Source organism: Acanthisitta chloris, unplaced genomic scaffold (assembly GCF_000695815.1).
Source record: "Acanthisitta chloris isolate BGI_N310 unplaced genomic scaffold, ASM69581v1 scaffold14293, whole genome shotgun sequence".
Classification (NCBI taxonomy): domain Eukaryota; kingdom Metazoa; phylum Chordata; class Aves; order Passeriformes; family Acanthisittidae; genus Acanthisitta; species Acanthisitta chloris.
In genome coordinates this window covers 8,885-28,000 of record NW_008664394.1, presented here as the reverse complement: position 1 = coordinate 28,000, position 19,116 = coordinate 8,885, and the positions used below count along the sequence as shown (strand labels likewise).

At 42.5% G+C, this 19,116-nt stretch overlaps 1 protein-coding gene across 1 annotated transcript in view; it reads right to left on the bottom strand.

Moving 5' to 3' along the window:
- Positions 1 to 12,572, bottom strand: part of EPN2 (epsin 2) — a 24,189-nt gene extending 11,617 nt beyond the window's left edge. Inside the window, exons 1-2 of the mRNA XM_009071337.1 lie at positions 12,563 to 12,572; positions 7,322 to 8,091 (exon numbers count right to left, since the gene is read on the bottom strand). Of these exons, the coding sequence (XP_009069585.1) occupies positions 7,322 to 7,916 (595 nt within the window). The 5' untranslated portion in view covers positions 7,917 to 8,091; positions 12,563 to 12,572. The remainder of the gene's footprint in view (positions 1 to 7,321; positions 8,092 to 12,562) is intronic.
- Between the last annotated feature and the right edge of the window lie 6,544 nt (positions 12,573 to 19,116).

Here is a 19,116-nt window from a genome sequence, read left to right as displayed (position 1 = left end):
CAGGAATTAGAGAGGGATACTGGTCAAAACTGGTTTAAAAACAGAGCTGGATAAGCATTCAAATGTGACACCAACAGAGTCACCTGAGAACAGATGGCACCTGGACTGTGATTCATGCAGGTACCTTCTGCTCTTCCTGTGGGGAAGAAAGGGATTTCCTGCCCTTCTTGCAGTCTTTCCATCTCTGCTGACACAACCTAACAACTAAGAAGCTGATGGCAGAATTACTTTAAAATGGTACAAAACGGGTTACCTCTGTTGATTTTCCACCCATTTCCACACGAAAGACTTACTGAACACACTCACCAGTTTAGCTTTGAGCAGCACAGCATTGCTGCCCCAAAAAGCTGCCTGAAGTAGGATTGCATCCCACTGGCCTTCCCAGAGTGGGTCCTTGCCTCCCAGCCATGCACAGGAAGGGCTGGACTGCTTTGGCAGGGAGCTCCATTACCTCACAGCTCCCAGCAGAGCCCAACAGCCAGTGGCTCCAGGATCTGGACACAGATCATAAAGGCTCTCACAGATATAGCTTATTTCTTTTCACTTTTAGGCTTTCCAGGAATTTGTTCTCCTTGGTTTCATTAACTCTAAAAGGCACTTTTGAGCTTCAAAAAAAAAAAGGGGAAAATGTCAATTTGAAGTTCCTCCTTGGGCCTCATTGAAACAACAAACTATAGGAATGTTGCTATTTTACATTTAAAGCTCTGCAGTGTTATAAAATCATCTCCATTAAATAGCTGCCAGCATCTCTTGGGAAAAAGCATTAAGGGAAACCCAAAACCCTTTTCTTGGGAGTAACCTGACATGTTTTATCCGCTCTGAAATTCCCACAGTACTATACCCACCCTTCCATATGGGCCTCATCCTGCATTAAGGTCTGAATTCCCAGGATCTAGCGTAAAGGTTATTGCCTTAGTAACAGTATTGCTGCCACACAAAGCATCTCTTATCCCCCAGCACATGACAGTTAACTCAGATGTTTATGTAAGATGGGACTCAATAGATCAATTCTGACCTGCTAAACTCTGTTTTGTTGGGAATTTGGAGATCCAAGTCCCTCCAAGCCTACCCAGAAGCAAATTGGTGGGAATCTGCTCCTGCAGGGAGCCACACCACAGGGCTATGTGCTCAGCAAGGCTGCAAGGAAATCATCTCCAACCCCAGTTAATCACTAAAGCAGGATTCTGCTCCACCATCTGTCCCCAGGCCAAGCTCTGACATCTGCCAGACACATCTATTGATAATTTACTATATTTTGGCTGTATCACAAGTCCTCTGCAGATACCTCTAGGTTAGGCAGAGTTAAAGTGAACACGCAGTACACAGAGAGCAGAGTCATTGGCCACATTCATGATAAAAATCACTCCCAGCATAAAAATCAGACTCATTTTCCCTCAGAAGCCTCTGCTTGGGCTTGGAGGTTGGTTTGGTTATTTGTGGGGGTGTTACTTTAACATCACTCTAGACCAAGTGATGGCACAGATCTGTCATGGAAAATAACCCCTTGGCTTTCTAATTTGCTGGTAGAATTCTTGAGAACAGAATTCAGTTCTCAGTCACATTTGTTCAGAAAAAAAAGCTGTTCCCTCACTCAATCAGTGCAGCTGCAAAGTTAGACAAAACCAAGGCTGACTGGAAAAATTAGAACTCACAAACCAACAGCAATTCCCTTGGGAGCCAAGTGGAGAACCCATTTGTGACTGTTCCAATGAAAGACCACACAAACAAAGATGGGATACTTCAAAAAGCCAATCTAGCCTCTGAAATGATGGAAGACATGTGCAAAGTGCTTAATCTAGAAGGAACTGTGTAATCCATCTTTCCACTGGGAGTTAAAGAATCTTTCAGATACAAGAGGAGAGTTAATAACCCCTAAGAATGCGACAAGGTGGAGCTGCTCAGCCTTCCTGAGTGATTCTAATTGCACCGAGCAGGCAGAGAGAACTGCTGAAATTCACTTCACAAATCCCTAAGGTTTGTTTTGGGTAGGAGTAGGTTTTTGTCTCAGGTGATCCCTATACCCATCTGAACAGACACAGATACACATGGATAAACCCATGGCATGTCCCACCTTCTCTTAGAGCACAAGAAGAACAGAAGTATGATGAGAGGCTGAAATCAAATTGTCAAATGACATCTGACAGGAGTCTACCACATTCCTTCAACATCTCAAACTATGGGAATTATCCACACAGTTCACACAGACTGACTGCTGGATGATAAACCATATATTCCCTGAGTAAAATGGAAGGTCAGAGATGTGCTCCAACCTCCAAATACACAGAATAGATGACTAAACAAAAACCCAAACCCTTTAAAACCAGGAGCATTCGAAAGGAACAGGTTTCCCAGATACTCTATGGTCACCCCATCCCTGGAAGTGTTCAAGGCCAGGTTGGATGAGGCTTGGAGCAACCTGGGCTAGTGGAAGATGTCCCTGCCCATGGCATGGGGGTGGAATCATTCCAACCCAAACCATTCTGGAATTCTAAAAATTTCCTATAGTGTCAAACTCAAAACAGCAATTCCTCTGAATTATTTTCTGCTCCAAGCAAAACGGTAGACAAAGCTGAAACAGATGAGTGAACACAAACTTGCTGAGGCCTCACAAGACTGGTTTTAAATAATGAGTCAACTCTATGTGAATAATCACTGGAAATATTAAAACTCATTAATTCAGCTAAAGAAAATTGCTCCCAGAATCGTTACAGGTAAAGTTAACAGACTTGGCATTTCCCAAGATCCATAAAAGGCTTTTGCAGTCGATCTTTCCCCAGTCTTCTATCCACCAGGCTGTTTGCATAATGAATGTGCTCTGTGAGCAGCAGAGCCTTCCTGTAATGAGGTCACACTGAGCACTGTGCTGGTCCCTGCGTGTACATGAGATCAGGGCACTAAACCCACCCCAGCCTTGCTCTGCCCCCCAGATCCACAGCAGCACAGGGCCAGAGGATGTCTGCACAACCCAAAACAACACAGGGAGGGCCTGGTTTGGCCATACCAGGGTTGGATTGCAGTGTGGCTTCAGTTTACAACATGACCAGCATTTTGCAGGGATCCTTCAAGGCTGAACCTAAATCAAACACAATCTCTGGGGACAGAGTGTCAAGGAACTGGCTTTGCCAGTCACTTTCCTCCAGGTAGAGCAGTTTTCCATCATTTTCCCACTCCTGTCCCATCTCCCAGGAGCTCCTGGAGGCCCCAGCTGCTCCAGCACAGTGTTTTGCAGGTGCTGAGCCCCACAAGCAGCGGCCATGGGTGCCACTCTGCCATGTTGACAACTCCAGTGTAACACCAGAGTGCTATTCCCACAAAAGTCTCTGCTGAAACAACACTTTACTTTATCAAGACCAGGAAACTCTAACAAATGCAGTGCCAGGTTTGAAACAGCATCCCAGCTCAGACTTAAGATGTCTATATTAAGAACACCCTACTTTTCCCTGTGCAGCCATAAATCCAGAATCCTATTTAACTGGTCACTGGCAGCTGTAGATGAAACAAGGCCAGGAACAAGAGGCTGAAGTTTTCAAAACTGGGTGACTAATGTCAAGCATAAAGACAATTATTCAGACACAAAAGCAGATTAGGAGTGAGGAACTATTCCTCCAGAGTATTTCAAATATCCTTTTTCTATTTCTTCCTCTCATCAGTAGGTTTAGTTTCAGCACCACACAACACCACTCCCTTAAGGTGAAATAAAACCTGCTATCAGATTTCATGTAGCTCCACCCAATTTACACATTTACCTAAGTAAATAAAAACTATTCTGTATTTTGTCATGGAATACTTAATAGCTCCTAATCTGAACATTAATTGCCCCTGGTTTAAAGCTGGGAGACAAACCCAGTTGTTTCCAGTATGCCAGAAACTGTTGACAAGATGGAGGTTGGGAGGAGCTTTATTTTTTATTTTAGCTTTACAGCATCTCTCTTGGCTTCCAATTACAGGTTATGAGACTGGAGAGCAAAGATATACTAACACTCATACAATTCACATGCCATAACATACTCCCTGGAATTAGCCAAGCTTCACAGCACAGAGATCTTCAGGGCCAACAAAGTCATTAAGGCAAAGCTGGGGGGGAAAGGATTGTATTAAAAACTATCGTATCTCACCATTTCCCTTCGCACGGTTTCTAAAGGACTGTTAGAGATGAGAAAAAAACATCCACAGGGAGAAATGTCCTTATTTGCAGTGTGTTGCCTGCAGCAGTGAGGGCTGACTGTGCATCAGTCAAGAGATCCTTTTCCATCTGGAATTCTCTCACACTACGCAGGCTATCAACACTGCTTTTATTTTTTCTACAAAGGATAAATCTGGGACACAGAGCAGCAACTCTACAACTTTCTGGCTCAATATCAAGTAGGAAAACCAATTGTTCAGACCAAGCCTACAGTCAGGTTAAGAAGCTGGAGGAGAGCAGGAGTTTGAGCACTGCAGTATGTGTTGTGCAGCTAATTCAATATGCTGAGGAAATTGAACAAAAAAAAAGGCTTCACTGACTTAGCCAATATTGCACTTTTAGGAGCTGACAGAAGAGGGAAGAGATCCCTCACGCACAATCCTGTCACAGTATCCACTGGAAGTTACTGTTCCCCTAGTGATGTGTCCTGGAGGAACTACCAAGCTCTTCTAGACAGCTCAGGCTTCATTTCTTCTGCAAGAAATATCAAAACTGAGATTTTATAATCCAACATAACCTCTTCAGGTAAAGGGATTCCCAAAATCTACAATCCCACCCATTGTGTCTAGCAAGGAACATGCTGATACCAAACCACTGAGAGATGAAACATTTCCCTCGGTTACGCTGGCAAAAAGGTTATTACACTTTCCCAAACTTTATTTCTCTTTGGATGTTAAGGATGTGTTAAATATTTAGCAAAGGGGGTGGATATACAGTTTTGAGAGGCAAATCTCATGCTATAGATGGCAAATCTAAATGTCTCTGATCTCCTCTTCAAAGGCTCAGAGCAATGAAAGAGAATTTGACCAGAATATACAGTACAGCAACTGCATCTTAGAGCTGTTATAAGAATATTTCCCAGGAGCTAAGCACAACTTCATTCCTTTTCCATATTTGACTGAATGCATCTTTTCAGAACAAAAAAAAGGGTATAATTTTTTTTACAAAACAGACACAATCTCTTTCACTTTAAATAATGAAAAGCATCTTTTCCATTAAATTTAGAAGGCACAAGAATAACCCTTCATTTATGTAACAGATTAAATGTCTGGCTTTTAATGAAACTCCTTCCTTGTTTCCTAGGCTAAAGCTCTATAGTTTTCCAGTATCACAAGTACTCAGCACAGCTGTTCTGGAAGGTGCTGCTTTGCTTTGCTACACTCAATTAACTCAGACAAGAAACATTAAAACTTCAAAATATAAAACCTGACAGTATTTTTGCTAATAGATAGTGGAGTCCAGGAGAGTCTACAACAGAGGAAGAACTGAGGAGGGAAAAAAAGGCTGAGATTCCTAAAGCTTCTTAGGTACATGCTTAGAGGGGAGGAGAAAAAAAGATTAAGAAATCATTACCTCAAAAGCAATCCTGCAAGAGGAGACACAGGGAATTGGGAGCACCCAGTAAATCCACATGTTGGACTGAAAGAATAACCCAACTTGCTTCTTCCCCATCCAAATTCTTAAAGCATCCAAGGAACAATTGAGGAACACACCCTGCATTGCTCAAGCCTGCTGTGAGGAACAGTTTGGAGCCTCTGGTAGCATTTAACTTGACAAACAATAGTTCCATGCACTAATTAAAGTCAGGAGCTGCTGAAGCAATAACCCTGTGAAGCCCAAGGTGTGCTCAGCATACCTGAGTGACTATTATTTCAGCCCCAGTTAAAACCAATAGGATTCCAAGCTACCTCTGAAATTAAGGATTTCTGTTGTAGTCAACAGAGATCTCCAGATTTCAAAAGACAAAATGTTCTTGTTGTGGTAGCAATATCCATGTTCTTCTTGGAAAACTCACACTCAGTCAATGCACAAGTGTGGTTAGTATAGAAAAATTATATACTTATAAAAACAGAAACAGAAATATGGTTATTACAGAAAAACTAAAAAGTTTGGTATCCTGTGGCTAATTAAAAGACTAGAAAAAACACGTTCACACCTGGAAACCTTCAGGCACATTTTTTGCACTCTGTATCATAAAAATAGTTCTTTTGGGAAATAAATTTTTCCTGCTGGTCTCCACTGCTTTAAATGGATAGAGGCTTTTTCCATCCTAGCCTGATTTGTCCTGCTGCCTCCTCCTGCTTCCACAGAAGGTGTCTGTACACGTCAGGGGTGCTGACTCCACTCCCATATTTATCACTTGAGAAGTGCTTTGGGCTCCAGGACATGCCAAACTTCAGATTCTTAAAGCTGGTGCTCTATCAATTCCCCACACTGGCTCAGCTCCAGCTCTTCACACACTCCAAACATTCATTTAAGGCAAAGATTTTCTTTCGGAATTAGACCACAACCACTGTCATTCCAGCCAAAGCAGCTTTCATCACATCACTACTTGCATTAAGGAGGATGCAATGCCAAATCAAGTCTCTTCCCAACATGGCAGGGAGTCCCCCCAGGCAGTGGTAGGAAGAAATTGTTCTTCCCATATCACTGTATTATGTTTGTAAGAATGAAATATAGTATTTAAGACAGATTCTTACACACCAAATACTGAGAGTATAAACATTTTAATACAGATTCCAAGCATGACTACTCCAAGAACTGCTGGGTAAGCAACAAGGGAAATTAAATAGCAGCACTAGTGCTAAAGTACAATAGCAGCAGCATAAAGAATGATCCAGGAAATATTCTTGAGTTCTCATTTTTCCTTGGCTCCAAGACCAGGCTGGATGGGGCTTGGAGCAACCTGGTCTAGTGGAAGTTCCAACCCCATGGCAGGGGCTGGAATGTGATGAGCTTTAAGGTCCTTTCCACACAAATCATCCTGTGATTCCATGAATTATACTTACCAAAAAGAACAAATTTTCAAGCACTCCTTTTAAAGCCAGAAACAGAAAAAAACCCCCTCCCTATCACATCAAACCTTGGAACAGGTTCACAAAAGCAGCTTGACAATGCTACCTCTGGGAACTGACAGTAAACAAGTGCTTTTTAAATTGATTTATGTCAATACACACATCCTCTCCAAAACAAACATTTAACCAGTCATTTCAAGAGACATTAGAGCTTGCAGCCCCTTGCAGGCAAGCAGGTTAACCCTCCTAGCAAGCACTGCTTATTCTCACCTCTACTAGCCAATCAAGTCACTCAAAAGAAAAGGAGGAGAAACTTCTTTGATGTGTGTTCGCCTGTACTTACAGCCATGGTAAGATGCTGGGGATCCTCCAGACTTGCCATATTCTTGCTCTGAGTAGCTGGTGGACAGGTTGGGCTGACTGGAACCTCTGCCAAAGGTGATCTGGTTGCTTCCCACTCCAGTGGCCACCTGAGCCATTCGTTCTTTGGTCTTCAGGGCTTGGGCCCTCTCTGTCTTGAGTCGCTCATCATCCTTCAGAAGGGACACCAACTGCTTGGATTTCTCCCTCACGTTGATGCCCTGGTCTTTACCATCTCTGTCAATGTACTGAAAATCTTTCAATGTCTGGATAGCAAAAATATTCTCTTTACACTGCTGTGCCACTCTCTCAGAGCCAGTTTTAATCAGGTAATCTAACAGAGTGAGGGCCTTGTACACGTGGCGCCAGTTCTTGCCGTGATCGTTCAGTCGTTTCCAAATCATGCTCATAATTTCAGAAAAGGCCACAACATTGTAAGTCAGATCTGCTATTTCAGTCATTAAGGAGCTGGAAGGCCCCCAGGGGTCATTAGAAGTTGCTTCCCGAACTTTTATTTCGGCCTCTGAGTAATTGTTCACAATGTTCTTCATCTGTCGTCTAATAGACGAAGTCGTCATTTTTATTTCCCTTTTTCCCAAGCAGATTCCAAAACACAAACACCAAAGGGCTATATTTGCTCCTCCAGGAACGTTTCTGCACTGCCAAGGCTCCGTCTCAGTGGCTTATTTGTAACACCTTCCACTACAATCATTTCCTCTCTTCCAGAGAATGACACGAGAAAAGGAAAAAGACCTGAGTGAGAAAAGAAAACAAAGCACATTAGTTGGGTCTGATGGCTCCTCCACAACCAGCAATCTACATGCACTCCTGAGACATTATCTAGAGTTAACTCATGGATTTTCTTCCTGAGTTTCTTCTGATTTTGGAAACAACTCTCTCAACTGCTCTTCTCACCAGAAATGTTAACCATTTCAGACGAAAAACATCAAGTGCTGAGCAAAACCAAAGCAGGAAGACAACAATGGTGATACAAATGTAACATTTTTAAAGCAAGCCGGAAACAACTCCAAGAAACAACTTAGGAATTTTGTTTCCAAAGTCAGAACTCCCTAGAATGTTTAATTACAGCAATTACAGTCCTCACAAAGCTGAGACAAACCCACAGGAGAAATTCCATTACCTTCCCTGTAACACTGACAGCTCCCTTTGTGAGGAATCTGCAAACTGAGAGAACAAGGAAACTTCCTAAAAATCAACCAAGCTATTCCTGAAACCTCAGGTAAGTTTAAAGCACACTCAGCCTCAGGGCAGAGATCCTGAGGCCCCAGGAAGACAATTCAGCCGCAGAACACACACTCCAACTCAAGGTGACCTTTCACGATAAGCACATTAGAAGGAATTCTTTTTCCCAATGCATTTGCTTTGTACATTTGACAACACTCATGAGATCCACAGTTTCTGCTCTGTGTGTCTTTCACACAGCACACAAGAATTTTTAATTATATGAGAATGGAATTGTAAAGCCAAAGTGATTGGCAGGAAAAACCAAGGACAAGCTCTGGAGCTGGAGAGCTGTGTCAGTTATTCAGTTAAGGTCATGATTTAAAGTAAACAGAGGCCTATCAAGCTTTAGAATAAATTACTGGAGCAAAGTGGCAGATTTTGCTGCTACATTAACACAGAACAGTCAAGTCACCAGTTGCATGAACCCTGAGCACTGACTGTACCACACTTGCCACATGAACAGAGATGCCCATTCCAGATGACCTCTAATAATACTTCTTCAAACCCTCCAAAGAATCCACCCTATCCCTTGCAAAAGGCACTGGAGAGAGGAAGGCACAGATTTCCATCTTAACACTGTTATGATTCTTCAAATGACTATGGTGCCATTTGGAATGAAAGCAGAATTCAGGGTGAATTTGGACAACACACAGCTCTAAAATGATTTTTCTTAGCAAAAAGCCATATATATCCTTCCTAGAAAACCATTCTGGACAAGTTAAACTATCACAGATCATGTACAATGACTTACTGTATTTTCTCTTGCTCCACTAAGGTTAATTCTTGGAAGAATAAAAAACTATGATGACATCATGGAAGGTGAACAGAGATCAGCACTAGACTACAGGTAAACTGCATCACCCTGGTGTCCTGCCTGAGATTTAACAGCAGCTGGAAGAAGAGTGTGGACCTGTTGGCAGCTGGCTGGTAGCAACAGCAGTAAAATGGGGCATCTTCTCCTGAGGCATTTACAGGTTTGAGCCTTATAAACCCAAAATTTGGAAGGGCTGATCCTCTCTGAGCAGCCCCAGGTGCTCCCAACTGCTGCTTCACTCCACAAGTTAACACAGTCCAAACCTGTTGGCTCACCTGCCCCTGTGATCACTACCAAATTCATCACTGAGAAAAGGTGAACAACACATCTTCTTATCCTCAACCATTTCTCTTTGTCAAGAGTGGATCAAGGCAACTACACAGCCAAAGCTGAAATCAGTTACCGAGCAGCAGGTGATGTCACTATGGGCACACAGAACGAGGAGCAGGCTGCAGACAGCAGTGGATATGAGTTCCAGGCTAATCATGAACACAACTCCAATCATATGGATCCCAGAGAAGAAAAGACCGAACCCCACATAAGGACTGAGCTTGTCACCCAATCAGAAAAGCAGTAAATAACATGAAAAACCAAAACCAGGAGAATTACAAAATCCTCTAAACCAGCTCAATAAAAAGTCCACCAAGCCAAACATTCTCAAATCCTTGTGGAAAGAGTATGAGAAATGAACAGATATATTCCCTGGCCTTGTGATATCAGCAACTTGGGCATCTTAGAAGCCTACAATGGGCACATTGTGCCTCTACCAACCCCTTTTGGAAGCCACCCGTGACCCCTTTTCACCCTCAGCAGTGGCACAGTGACCACATTGCACAAACAACTGCTTCAGATTATTTTAAACCTCAACATTTATTCCCCAGGCTGTAGGCAGGGACACAGTTTTTAAGAAAGAACAAGTCACCCTGGGCTTGTTTATGTCACTCATGGTTCCACAGAAATTGGCCATGTCCTTCTGAACTGAGGGTCTCCAAGTTCAGCCTGTTGAGAAGCTGCTCTGTATCTGCAATACTTCCTGTCTTTCCAGGCCTGTATTGCACTCCCATTTCTTGAGACACACAGTTCCAAGCACTCTGCATTTCAGACTTGGCAGTAACAGACGTTTAGATCACAACATGGTCATCTACTGCTTAGATTTTTCCATTTAGCAAACACTTCCTAGAAGTCCCTGTGCCTTTGGGGGCTGTTCCCCTCGTCCTGCACAGGAAACCAGAGGCATTTCTCCTCCTTGCGCATTTCATCTGCCACTTTATCCCTCAGCATGTCTCAGGTTTTCATCCTTCCTTTCAATTCAAGACTCATTTCAAATTTGGCTAATTTGCTTCCATTTGGCCACCTCATTAGTTAGTAACAGTCTGGAAAAAGAAGCATTTGCAAGAGCACTGATCTCTGGCAGGACACTTGGCTGGGAATAGCCCTTCCCTGTGAGAACCAACCATGTACTCCTAACCCTGTTTCCTGTCTTTTAACCCACTGTAAATCTATGAAAAACATTCTTGTCTTATGAGAGTTTTATTTCTCTAAAGGCCAAGGGATGAGAGGCCTTACCCAAATACTTTTACAAGTATACTACACTAGCAAGTGCCTCACCTGTGTGTACCTCCCAAGCAAAGAAAAGAAGTTTTATTACTTTACAACTTCATAAGCTTTTGAAAAAAATCATCTTAGTATCTCACATGTAAATCCCCAAAGAATTAATCATTCTCACAGCACAAGCAGACACATGGACCATCAGGGTACAATCTCACATTAATCCCACTGTAAGCCAACACCAAAGCCAGTGGCCTCCCAACCCTTCAACCTTCCTATCTCCCCTTTCTCTTGCATCATTTTTACACAGCAGCACAGTGAAAACATTCAACATAAAGTCTTGTAACCTTTGCTGCATGGTGCACTGTGAGAGGAGTAAGAATGGTCCAGCCCTGCTGTCACTTTTGGAGCTGATTAAATGCAATATAAAGCTGTCAAGATTTAAAAAAAAAAAAAAAAAGTCCCAGAAAGCAAAGAGCCTCCCCCCTTCATTCCCAACCTGCTAGGAAGCTGTGCCCCTGGTTTCAGAGAAGGAACTAAATGAACAAGAGCAGGACCCCAAACTGGAAGCTTTACAAGGTGAAGCTTCTGAAGAGGACTACTAGCAGAGAGTAAGTCTGGAGTAGAGCTTTGGAAAAAACAAACACAGAAGAAAAGACATTGCATTAAGTTAAATGAGCAATTTTCACTCTTCCAGGAAATTAAGTATTTCACTTTCTGTTCTGTAATAGACTCCAACACCATCAATCCATCAACACTGGTTTGATTCTTCACCTCCATATCTTCAAGCCATGAAAACAAAAGCATTTAATGAGAGTCACATTAATGTCTGTTTTTTCTTTTTCTTGATGGGCATGTTTTACTCTTATTCTACTCATAACCTACTAAAGACAACTAATTCTAAACTTCACTTTACTAAAAGCACAGAGGATGACTGGAGTGGAAAGTTGATGGACTTGGTACTCTGTCATGGATGTAGCCAGACCAATATTCAAGGTAACCATTTTGGCAGCAGCAGTAACACTCCCCGAGAGCTCTATAAGCCTTTTGGTACCTGTTTTATACACCCTCTGCTTCCTCCACACACAACAGAAACATTTTCCTTGATTATTACAAGTCCTGAAGCACCACAACAGCCTATTTTCTCAATAAAAAGATCAGAAAGCCAAACATCCCAAAGCAAGGAGCTGTTGCTAACACACAATCAAATACTTACACAGAATGTTTAGAGGGTTTTTTTTTTTCCAGAGACCTCAATGAATTCACTTCTCACAACAAACCACAAGGAAGGACAATGCATTTGCAACTTCAGCAAAAATGGGAGTTTGCAATTTTAACAGCAGAGTTGCAAAGAAAGCAGAAAGTAAGAGCTGATTAAAGCTGCTGTTCCTTGCTAACAGGAAAAAGGCCATGAGCTTGTGCAGATTCCTGTGAAAGGTTACACAGAGAGGGAAGAAGGACCTTCAGTCTTGTTCAGTCTGCGTGAGCCTTCCCCATTTTCCTCCCTGGTCCCTACAAGCTATTTCTCTGGTTTATAATAGCTTGTCATCTTTAAATAGAAAATCAAACAAGCCTGTAGCCAGGGAGGTGAAGCTTACCAGTGCTACCAAGGGTAACCTGGAGGGAACACTCCACTGCCTTGTCCCTATTTTCTTACACAGTGAATTCTCATGTTGCTTTTCTAGATACAAAGTGCAGGCAGAAGGAATTCTTGACTGAACTTCCCCATAGCTCCCTCACAAGAGATTCAACTGAGTAAATGAATCTGCATGAGGAAACCATCTTTAACTTGCTGAGACTAACACAGAAACGAGGCCAAGCCACAAAGTCCTTCATAAGCTTAGTTCAAAGAAAACAGCCATACAAATCCACCTATAGACAGGATTCCAGCAGAATCCATTCACATCTCTGGAATGTAAAACTCCAACCAGGGTTTGTCTGCACTGATAAAATGCTCTTCATATCAGCCTGAAGGTAAATATATACATAGTTCAGCTAAGCATGAAGCAGAAATACATGAAAAGTCTTTAACAGCAAGTGTGAAAATGAACATTAAACATGTGAAGTTTAGCAGACATTTGCATACAGTTTTAATCAACAGTATTATAGGTAATACGTATAGTTAGGTTAGACATTTACTGCAAGCAACATGCATAAAAATGAGCTTTTGAAGAGCTATTAATTCAGTCATTCTGTGACTTGGAGGCACAGACGTCTACATAAAAATCTCCCTCCTCTCATGAAATCCATGGAAAGACAGCTACAAGTTTTCGTCCCAAGATTCTTATTGCAATTACACGAAGAGATTATTGTAATCATCACTAAAAATTAGACTCAAACAGCTCCATCAGGTTCTCCAGATCACAGGACAATCCTTGACAGCTGTGCTGGCAACCAAGACCCAAACCCCTGTCCCACGGGGCACAGGCAGTTCTTCTACCAGCACAGCCTCAGTAGCAACAGATCCAAACAGTTCCATCTGGGATATTTCTCCCCACCATCACTCCAAAGGAACCTAAATGAAGCGTAAAGAGCACCAAGAGGCTCTCCTACCCAAGACATGCTGAAGCAGCTGTTGTGAGAAGTTCCACCACGTTACACAGCTGAACATGTGAATTACTGCCTCACCTCCAAGGTGGGACTGCACACAAAGACCTTGAGAGTTGTTCTTCTTACTGGAATGATAGAGGCAGGTGATCCTCAGGGACCTGTATTCCAGGATAAATCAAAAGAACTCTTCTTGCCAGTCTGCAGAGAATGAGGCTAAGAGAACGTGTGGACAGATGCTGAGTAAGGAGGAAGCTCCTCTAGACAGACACCAACACCTCCACAGAGCAAAGAGTACACACTCACACAACCCCAATCCCAAGAAGAAATCAGCTCCTATTATGGCAAAGCAAAAGGATTCCCATTGCCTGACACCAAATCCACATCCCAGTTTTCTTGGGATAGCTCATTATGTGCACAAATCCAAACTCATTGTGCTTCAGAAAGTCTCAAGCCACAAACAAGTCAGAAATCCTTGACAAAACCTGAGCACAAACCTTTATATAAAAATCAGGAATATAATCCAGAAAAAACTTATAGCAAAGACATTTTTCTTATACTGGATCTACACTTGGCTAATTCTCTTTCCTATATTTTCTCCCCTCATCATAAATAATTCTCAAAGAGCCACTGGATGACCAGAGGGTATCATTACACTGCTTAGGATATAACATCCCTCTGCAATACAAACATTGTTCCCAACACCAAACAGGAAGAGGGACAACTGTACATCATGGTCACTTGGAGGAGAGGACTAAGAGAGAAGCAGCAGCTTGGCACTATACATAAAAGCCAACAAGCAGCACACTTATTAGCTCCTCTTTTGCTGTTGTGAAGCAGAGAAAACAGCAATTCATGGGAATAAACCAGCAAAATGAAGACACTGAAATGACCATCAATGCCCTTCCTCAACCTTCCAAATTATTTAGGAAACGAGTTACAAATACAGATTGGCAAAGGGTTTGAAGAACAGGGTTAGCTCCAGAGGAAAGGTTTCATTTCCATTTTTCACAGCTTAAATGCTTGTCTTCTTCAGGGTAATTTCTGAGGAGAGGAAATGGTTCAAAATTCAAAGTTTTGGAAGCTTTCCACTCCCTTTTACAAATGAGAGAACAAGGTCAGCTTTCACAGACAGCAGGTGGCCAAATTATTTCTTTATTTCAAGAGTTAATGCTGAAAGATAATTCTCCTTCAAATTTATGCATATTCATGACTCCCAAGGTTAGATTCTGCAGTGATTTTTCAGTCACACTCACAGAGAGAAAGTAACTCCAGCCTGAATGGCCTTTTAGCCATAGGAGAGATTTACAGACACAAATCTCAGGTTTTTTCCATAACAGCTTTTCTTACCATTTGCCTCCCTTAATAACCAGTATTTGAGCTCAATATGGAGCTCATCTCATGTCATGGAGTGCACAGAAAGGAGGGTGAGGAGCTGAAATCTTTCACCTCACTGCCTAGAACACGGCAGCAGTACATGGACACGTGTTGGGACCTGCCAAGCCAGAGGTGCTGGTGCTTTGCCATCCACAGTTCCATCTGACTTTGCAGCTGGAATTATTGACAGCCTGGGAAGTGGCTGCAAATAAGCTCTGAAGGGCTGTGAGAGGGGACAACAACCTCTGTCAGAGCCCTGCAGATCACTGCTAACGATCCAAATCCGACCTGCACTGGGGAGCTAATTTTAGGATTACAAGCTTTGACAACATCTCTTTAAAAATAACACATTCCTCCTTCCAGGCCTGGGTCAAGTGTCATCCACAGTGCTCCCTGCATTTCAGGTACATCATAGTTGATTTTTCATGCAGCAAGTGCAAGGTGTGCAATGAGTAACAGAATATTGCACTTACAGAACTGTGTGAGGTCAAACCATCAGGCACTGAACCAGAAACTCTAAATGCAAATTAATCCAACAAGGCAGTGAAAATACCTCCCCAAACTCTCAAAAGGAATTTGTTCTCTGGGGATTACCTACTTGAATGAAAGCACTTTTTCTGTTATTCTCACAAATGGAGTAGAAAATAAATCACCCAATGGGTGCCTTAACTAAAAGGCAACAATCTGAAATAAATTCAGTTTACCAGGGATACCTGAGCAGCATTTCCAACTGAATTAAGGACAGCAGGAGACACTTCTCTCCTTCCGTATTTCCATTTTGGAAGGGAAGAGGATATCCGATATTCCAGCCTGAGGATGTGTCTTGGAATCTATTACTAATTAGGAGTCCAGCCTGGTCACTTAGGCACCTGCTCAGGCCCTGACAGATCAGCCTGAACACAGAAGGAACTGCAAATAATATAACCAAAAAACTTGCAAGACCACAAAATGTCAAGCACATTCTTTAAACCTCAGTGTTTTCTTAAAGAATTGCAATTTTTAAAATTCAAAGCTGACAAAGACTGTTACACTCACCCAGATCTGTGCTCATGTACCAGATTCAATATTTTGGGAACATACCTGCTCCTTACAATTGATTTCACTAACTAACTTCATTTTGCACTTGATTAATATGAAGCAGAAATCACTGTGTGCAGTTTCTCCAATCCACCTACACACTGCAGGCATGAAACCACATTAATAAATTCAGCAGGCCAAAGGCAAATGCTCATCATGGTAAAGATTAGGGGAGGGAAAACACAGCTTAACTCTCCACGTTACTACTGGTAGAAGCTGAGACACTAATTAGTACTTTTACTTGAATTAATTACATGAATTTCTAAGGGAAGGGACAGTTCAAGGAACAGTGCAAGATGCAGAGACAAACCTGTCCAAAGCACTATTTTTTCAAATCATACCTGTCCACACATCCAAAACACTATTTTCCCAGCTTGATTAAGTGTACTTCCAGCCAGCACAAACTACAGCCCATACAGAAAATGGAGACTGATTTAATATCCTATTTACATTCACCAATGCCCTTTCATGGCATAAAATTTCCAGAGCCTTCCCTCCCAGCCACCATATCTGCACACTCAGCCTGAAAAGTCAACACAATGTCTTAATTCAGTTACCATAACTTGTAGTAACAGCAGAATACTTTAACCCTCAGAAATGAAGCTACAGGCAGCTCTATGCCCATGGGATTAGACAAAAATTCCTCCCTGTGAGGGTGTTGAGGCACTGGCACAGGTTGCCCAGAGAAGCTGTGGCTGCCCCATGCCTGGAAGTGTTCCAGGCCAGGCTGGATGGGGCTTGGAGTGACTTGGTCCAGTGGAAGGTGTCCCTGTCCAAGGCAGGGGGTGGAATGAGATGAACTTTAAGGTCCCTTCCAACACAAACCACCCCATGATTCTATGACTATAAAATTGCGAAGCAGGAAACATATATCCCCACATCCTCCCTGCCCCCCTGCGGGATGAATGTTTTGGCCAAGCCCCAGGGTTTTACACCAGGCTTTGCTGCTCAGCAGTTGGGCTCAGAGAGGAACTGAGGATATGGATTCATGTTACACTTGATTCTCAGCTGGCCAAGGGCTGCTAGGGAAGGCAGAGTCCTGCTCCGACCTGCAGTCAGACACCACATCCCCAGATGGAATGGGTTCGGTGAGCTGATGTGACACTCCAGGGGAGGCAAGGGGAGAGGCAGGGCTGGGCTTCCGGACAGATCGGGTCACTGAGCCAATTAATCCCAAGGTCACTCTAATTACTTCAAAGTACACCACAAATAAGGGAAGTCACAGTCATTTTAACAGCAATCTACAGGTACAGTTCATGAGGCAGAACATAAAGCTGCACCTTGGAAGCTCAAAAGGTAAAGATGATTTGCTTTAGATTTGGGATTCACTTTCAGCAGGTAACAGTACAAGAATGGTTAACAGAGTGGTTGGGAAATCACCTTTTACTACCCAGTAACACACTGAAGACAGAGAAAATTTGCTCCTCTGCTCTTTCAAAATCAGCATCATAAAATCTTGGCCCTGTCCTTGTTCCACAGTGATTTTAGCTTTCCTTCTTACTCCTTCAGATCCTTTATCCCTGCATACTGTACACACCACACAGGTTCCAAAATGTTTTCCAAACTATCCAACCTCTTTTCCCTCTTCCTACAGTAACACACTGAAGACAGAGAAAATTTGCTCCTCTGCTCTTTCAAAATCAGCATCATAAAATCTTGGCCCTGTCCTTGTTCCACAGTGATTTTAGCTTTCCTTCTTACTCCTTCAGATCCTTTATCCCTGCATACTGTACACACCACACAGGTTCCAAAATGTTTTCCAAACTATCCAACCTCTTTTCCCTCTTCCTATCAGAGCTGTGTGCTGAGCTTTTTTTTGCAGGAAGAGCAATTCCAGAGGAGAGGGCACAGCAGCCCTGCCACCAGCAGCCTGGACTTACACTGGGTTCTAGTCACCATCAAACACAACTCAGGAATACAAGAATAAGTCACTTTGGTCTCCTTCTGTGCTGCCCCAGTTCCAGATTTGGAGCTCTATTCTCAAGTTCAGCTTTGTTGGAAGTGAATCACTAAAAGATTTAAAAAACAAGAATTCAGGACATTTAAGGATTTCTCATTATGCTCCAAAACTTTCCAACTTTTTTCTTTGGTAGTTAATAAGCATCATCAATATCCACACATGGAAAGGTCTGTCATTATTTTATTTATATTTGTGGAAGTAGGAAAAAAAACAATCTGGCTTGAAGATGCCAGTGAATCCCACACTATCCTCTGCAGATCTACAGGAATTTTCAGCAGTCAACCTAACAATTCCTCAAGTTTTCTGACTCTCTCCTCCAGCAGTAATATTCTACCTCCTCTTTTATCTATTCTGGATATTCAGACAGAAAATTATCTGAGTGGGTGTTAGCTTGCTCGTTTCACAGAGGATGACAAAGACTTGTTACTCAAAAGCATCTGTGCCTGTTCTATCATTAAAGGTCATTTTCTTCCTGTCAGCTCTTGCAGAGAACATGTTATACCCTCTTAGCTCTGATACTCTGCAACCAGCAACTCTCCATGTGTCCTTGGGACTCCACACACCTTGTAAGGAGTCCACATGTAGAAGACAATACTTAGCTCTGGTATTTCCAAAGCAGCTGATTACAGCTTGGGACATACTAAAAAATGCAAGTAAATCCCCTGTGTAGTACTATTCCTCTGTGCCTCCCAGAGTTTCCTGCCATCCCTGCACAGATTATTCTTTTAACCACTGTTTTCATGCAAGTCATTAAAAACATCTTTAGATTTAGAAACAGAACACAAAAGTGGCTTAAAAACTCACCCACTCCATTTTCTAATCTTTATTTTTTTTCAAGAGCTTTCCATCTAGTCCAAACGCACAGAAGAAATTGTAGCCCATTAACATCCATCAGCTACCAGTAATGAATTCATCAATACTGCTCCAGTGCGTGGGTACATCAGGCTGAATCATTTAGTAACTACATCTGCAGCACACAGGGCTCACACAATCCTCCTCACCCTGCCAGCAGCCACCTCCCTGAAGAGGGAAAAATGAATGTATTAAGATCACCCTCAATTCTCAGATCTCTCTAGATGGGGTTCGTAGTGCCTCTCCACACCAAGATTTCCACAGCAATCAAATCCTGCCTGACCCTGGACATCACCTTCCTTTGCCAAGCTTGCAAGAAGCTTTGATGGCTCTTTTTTTTCTACAAATGACAAAAGGA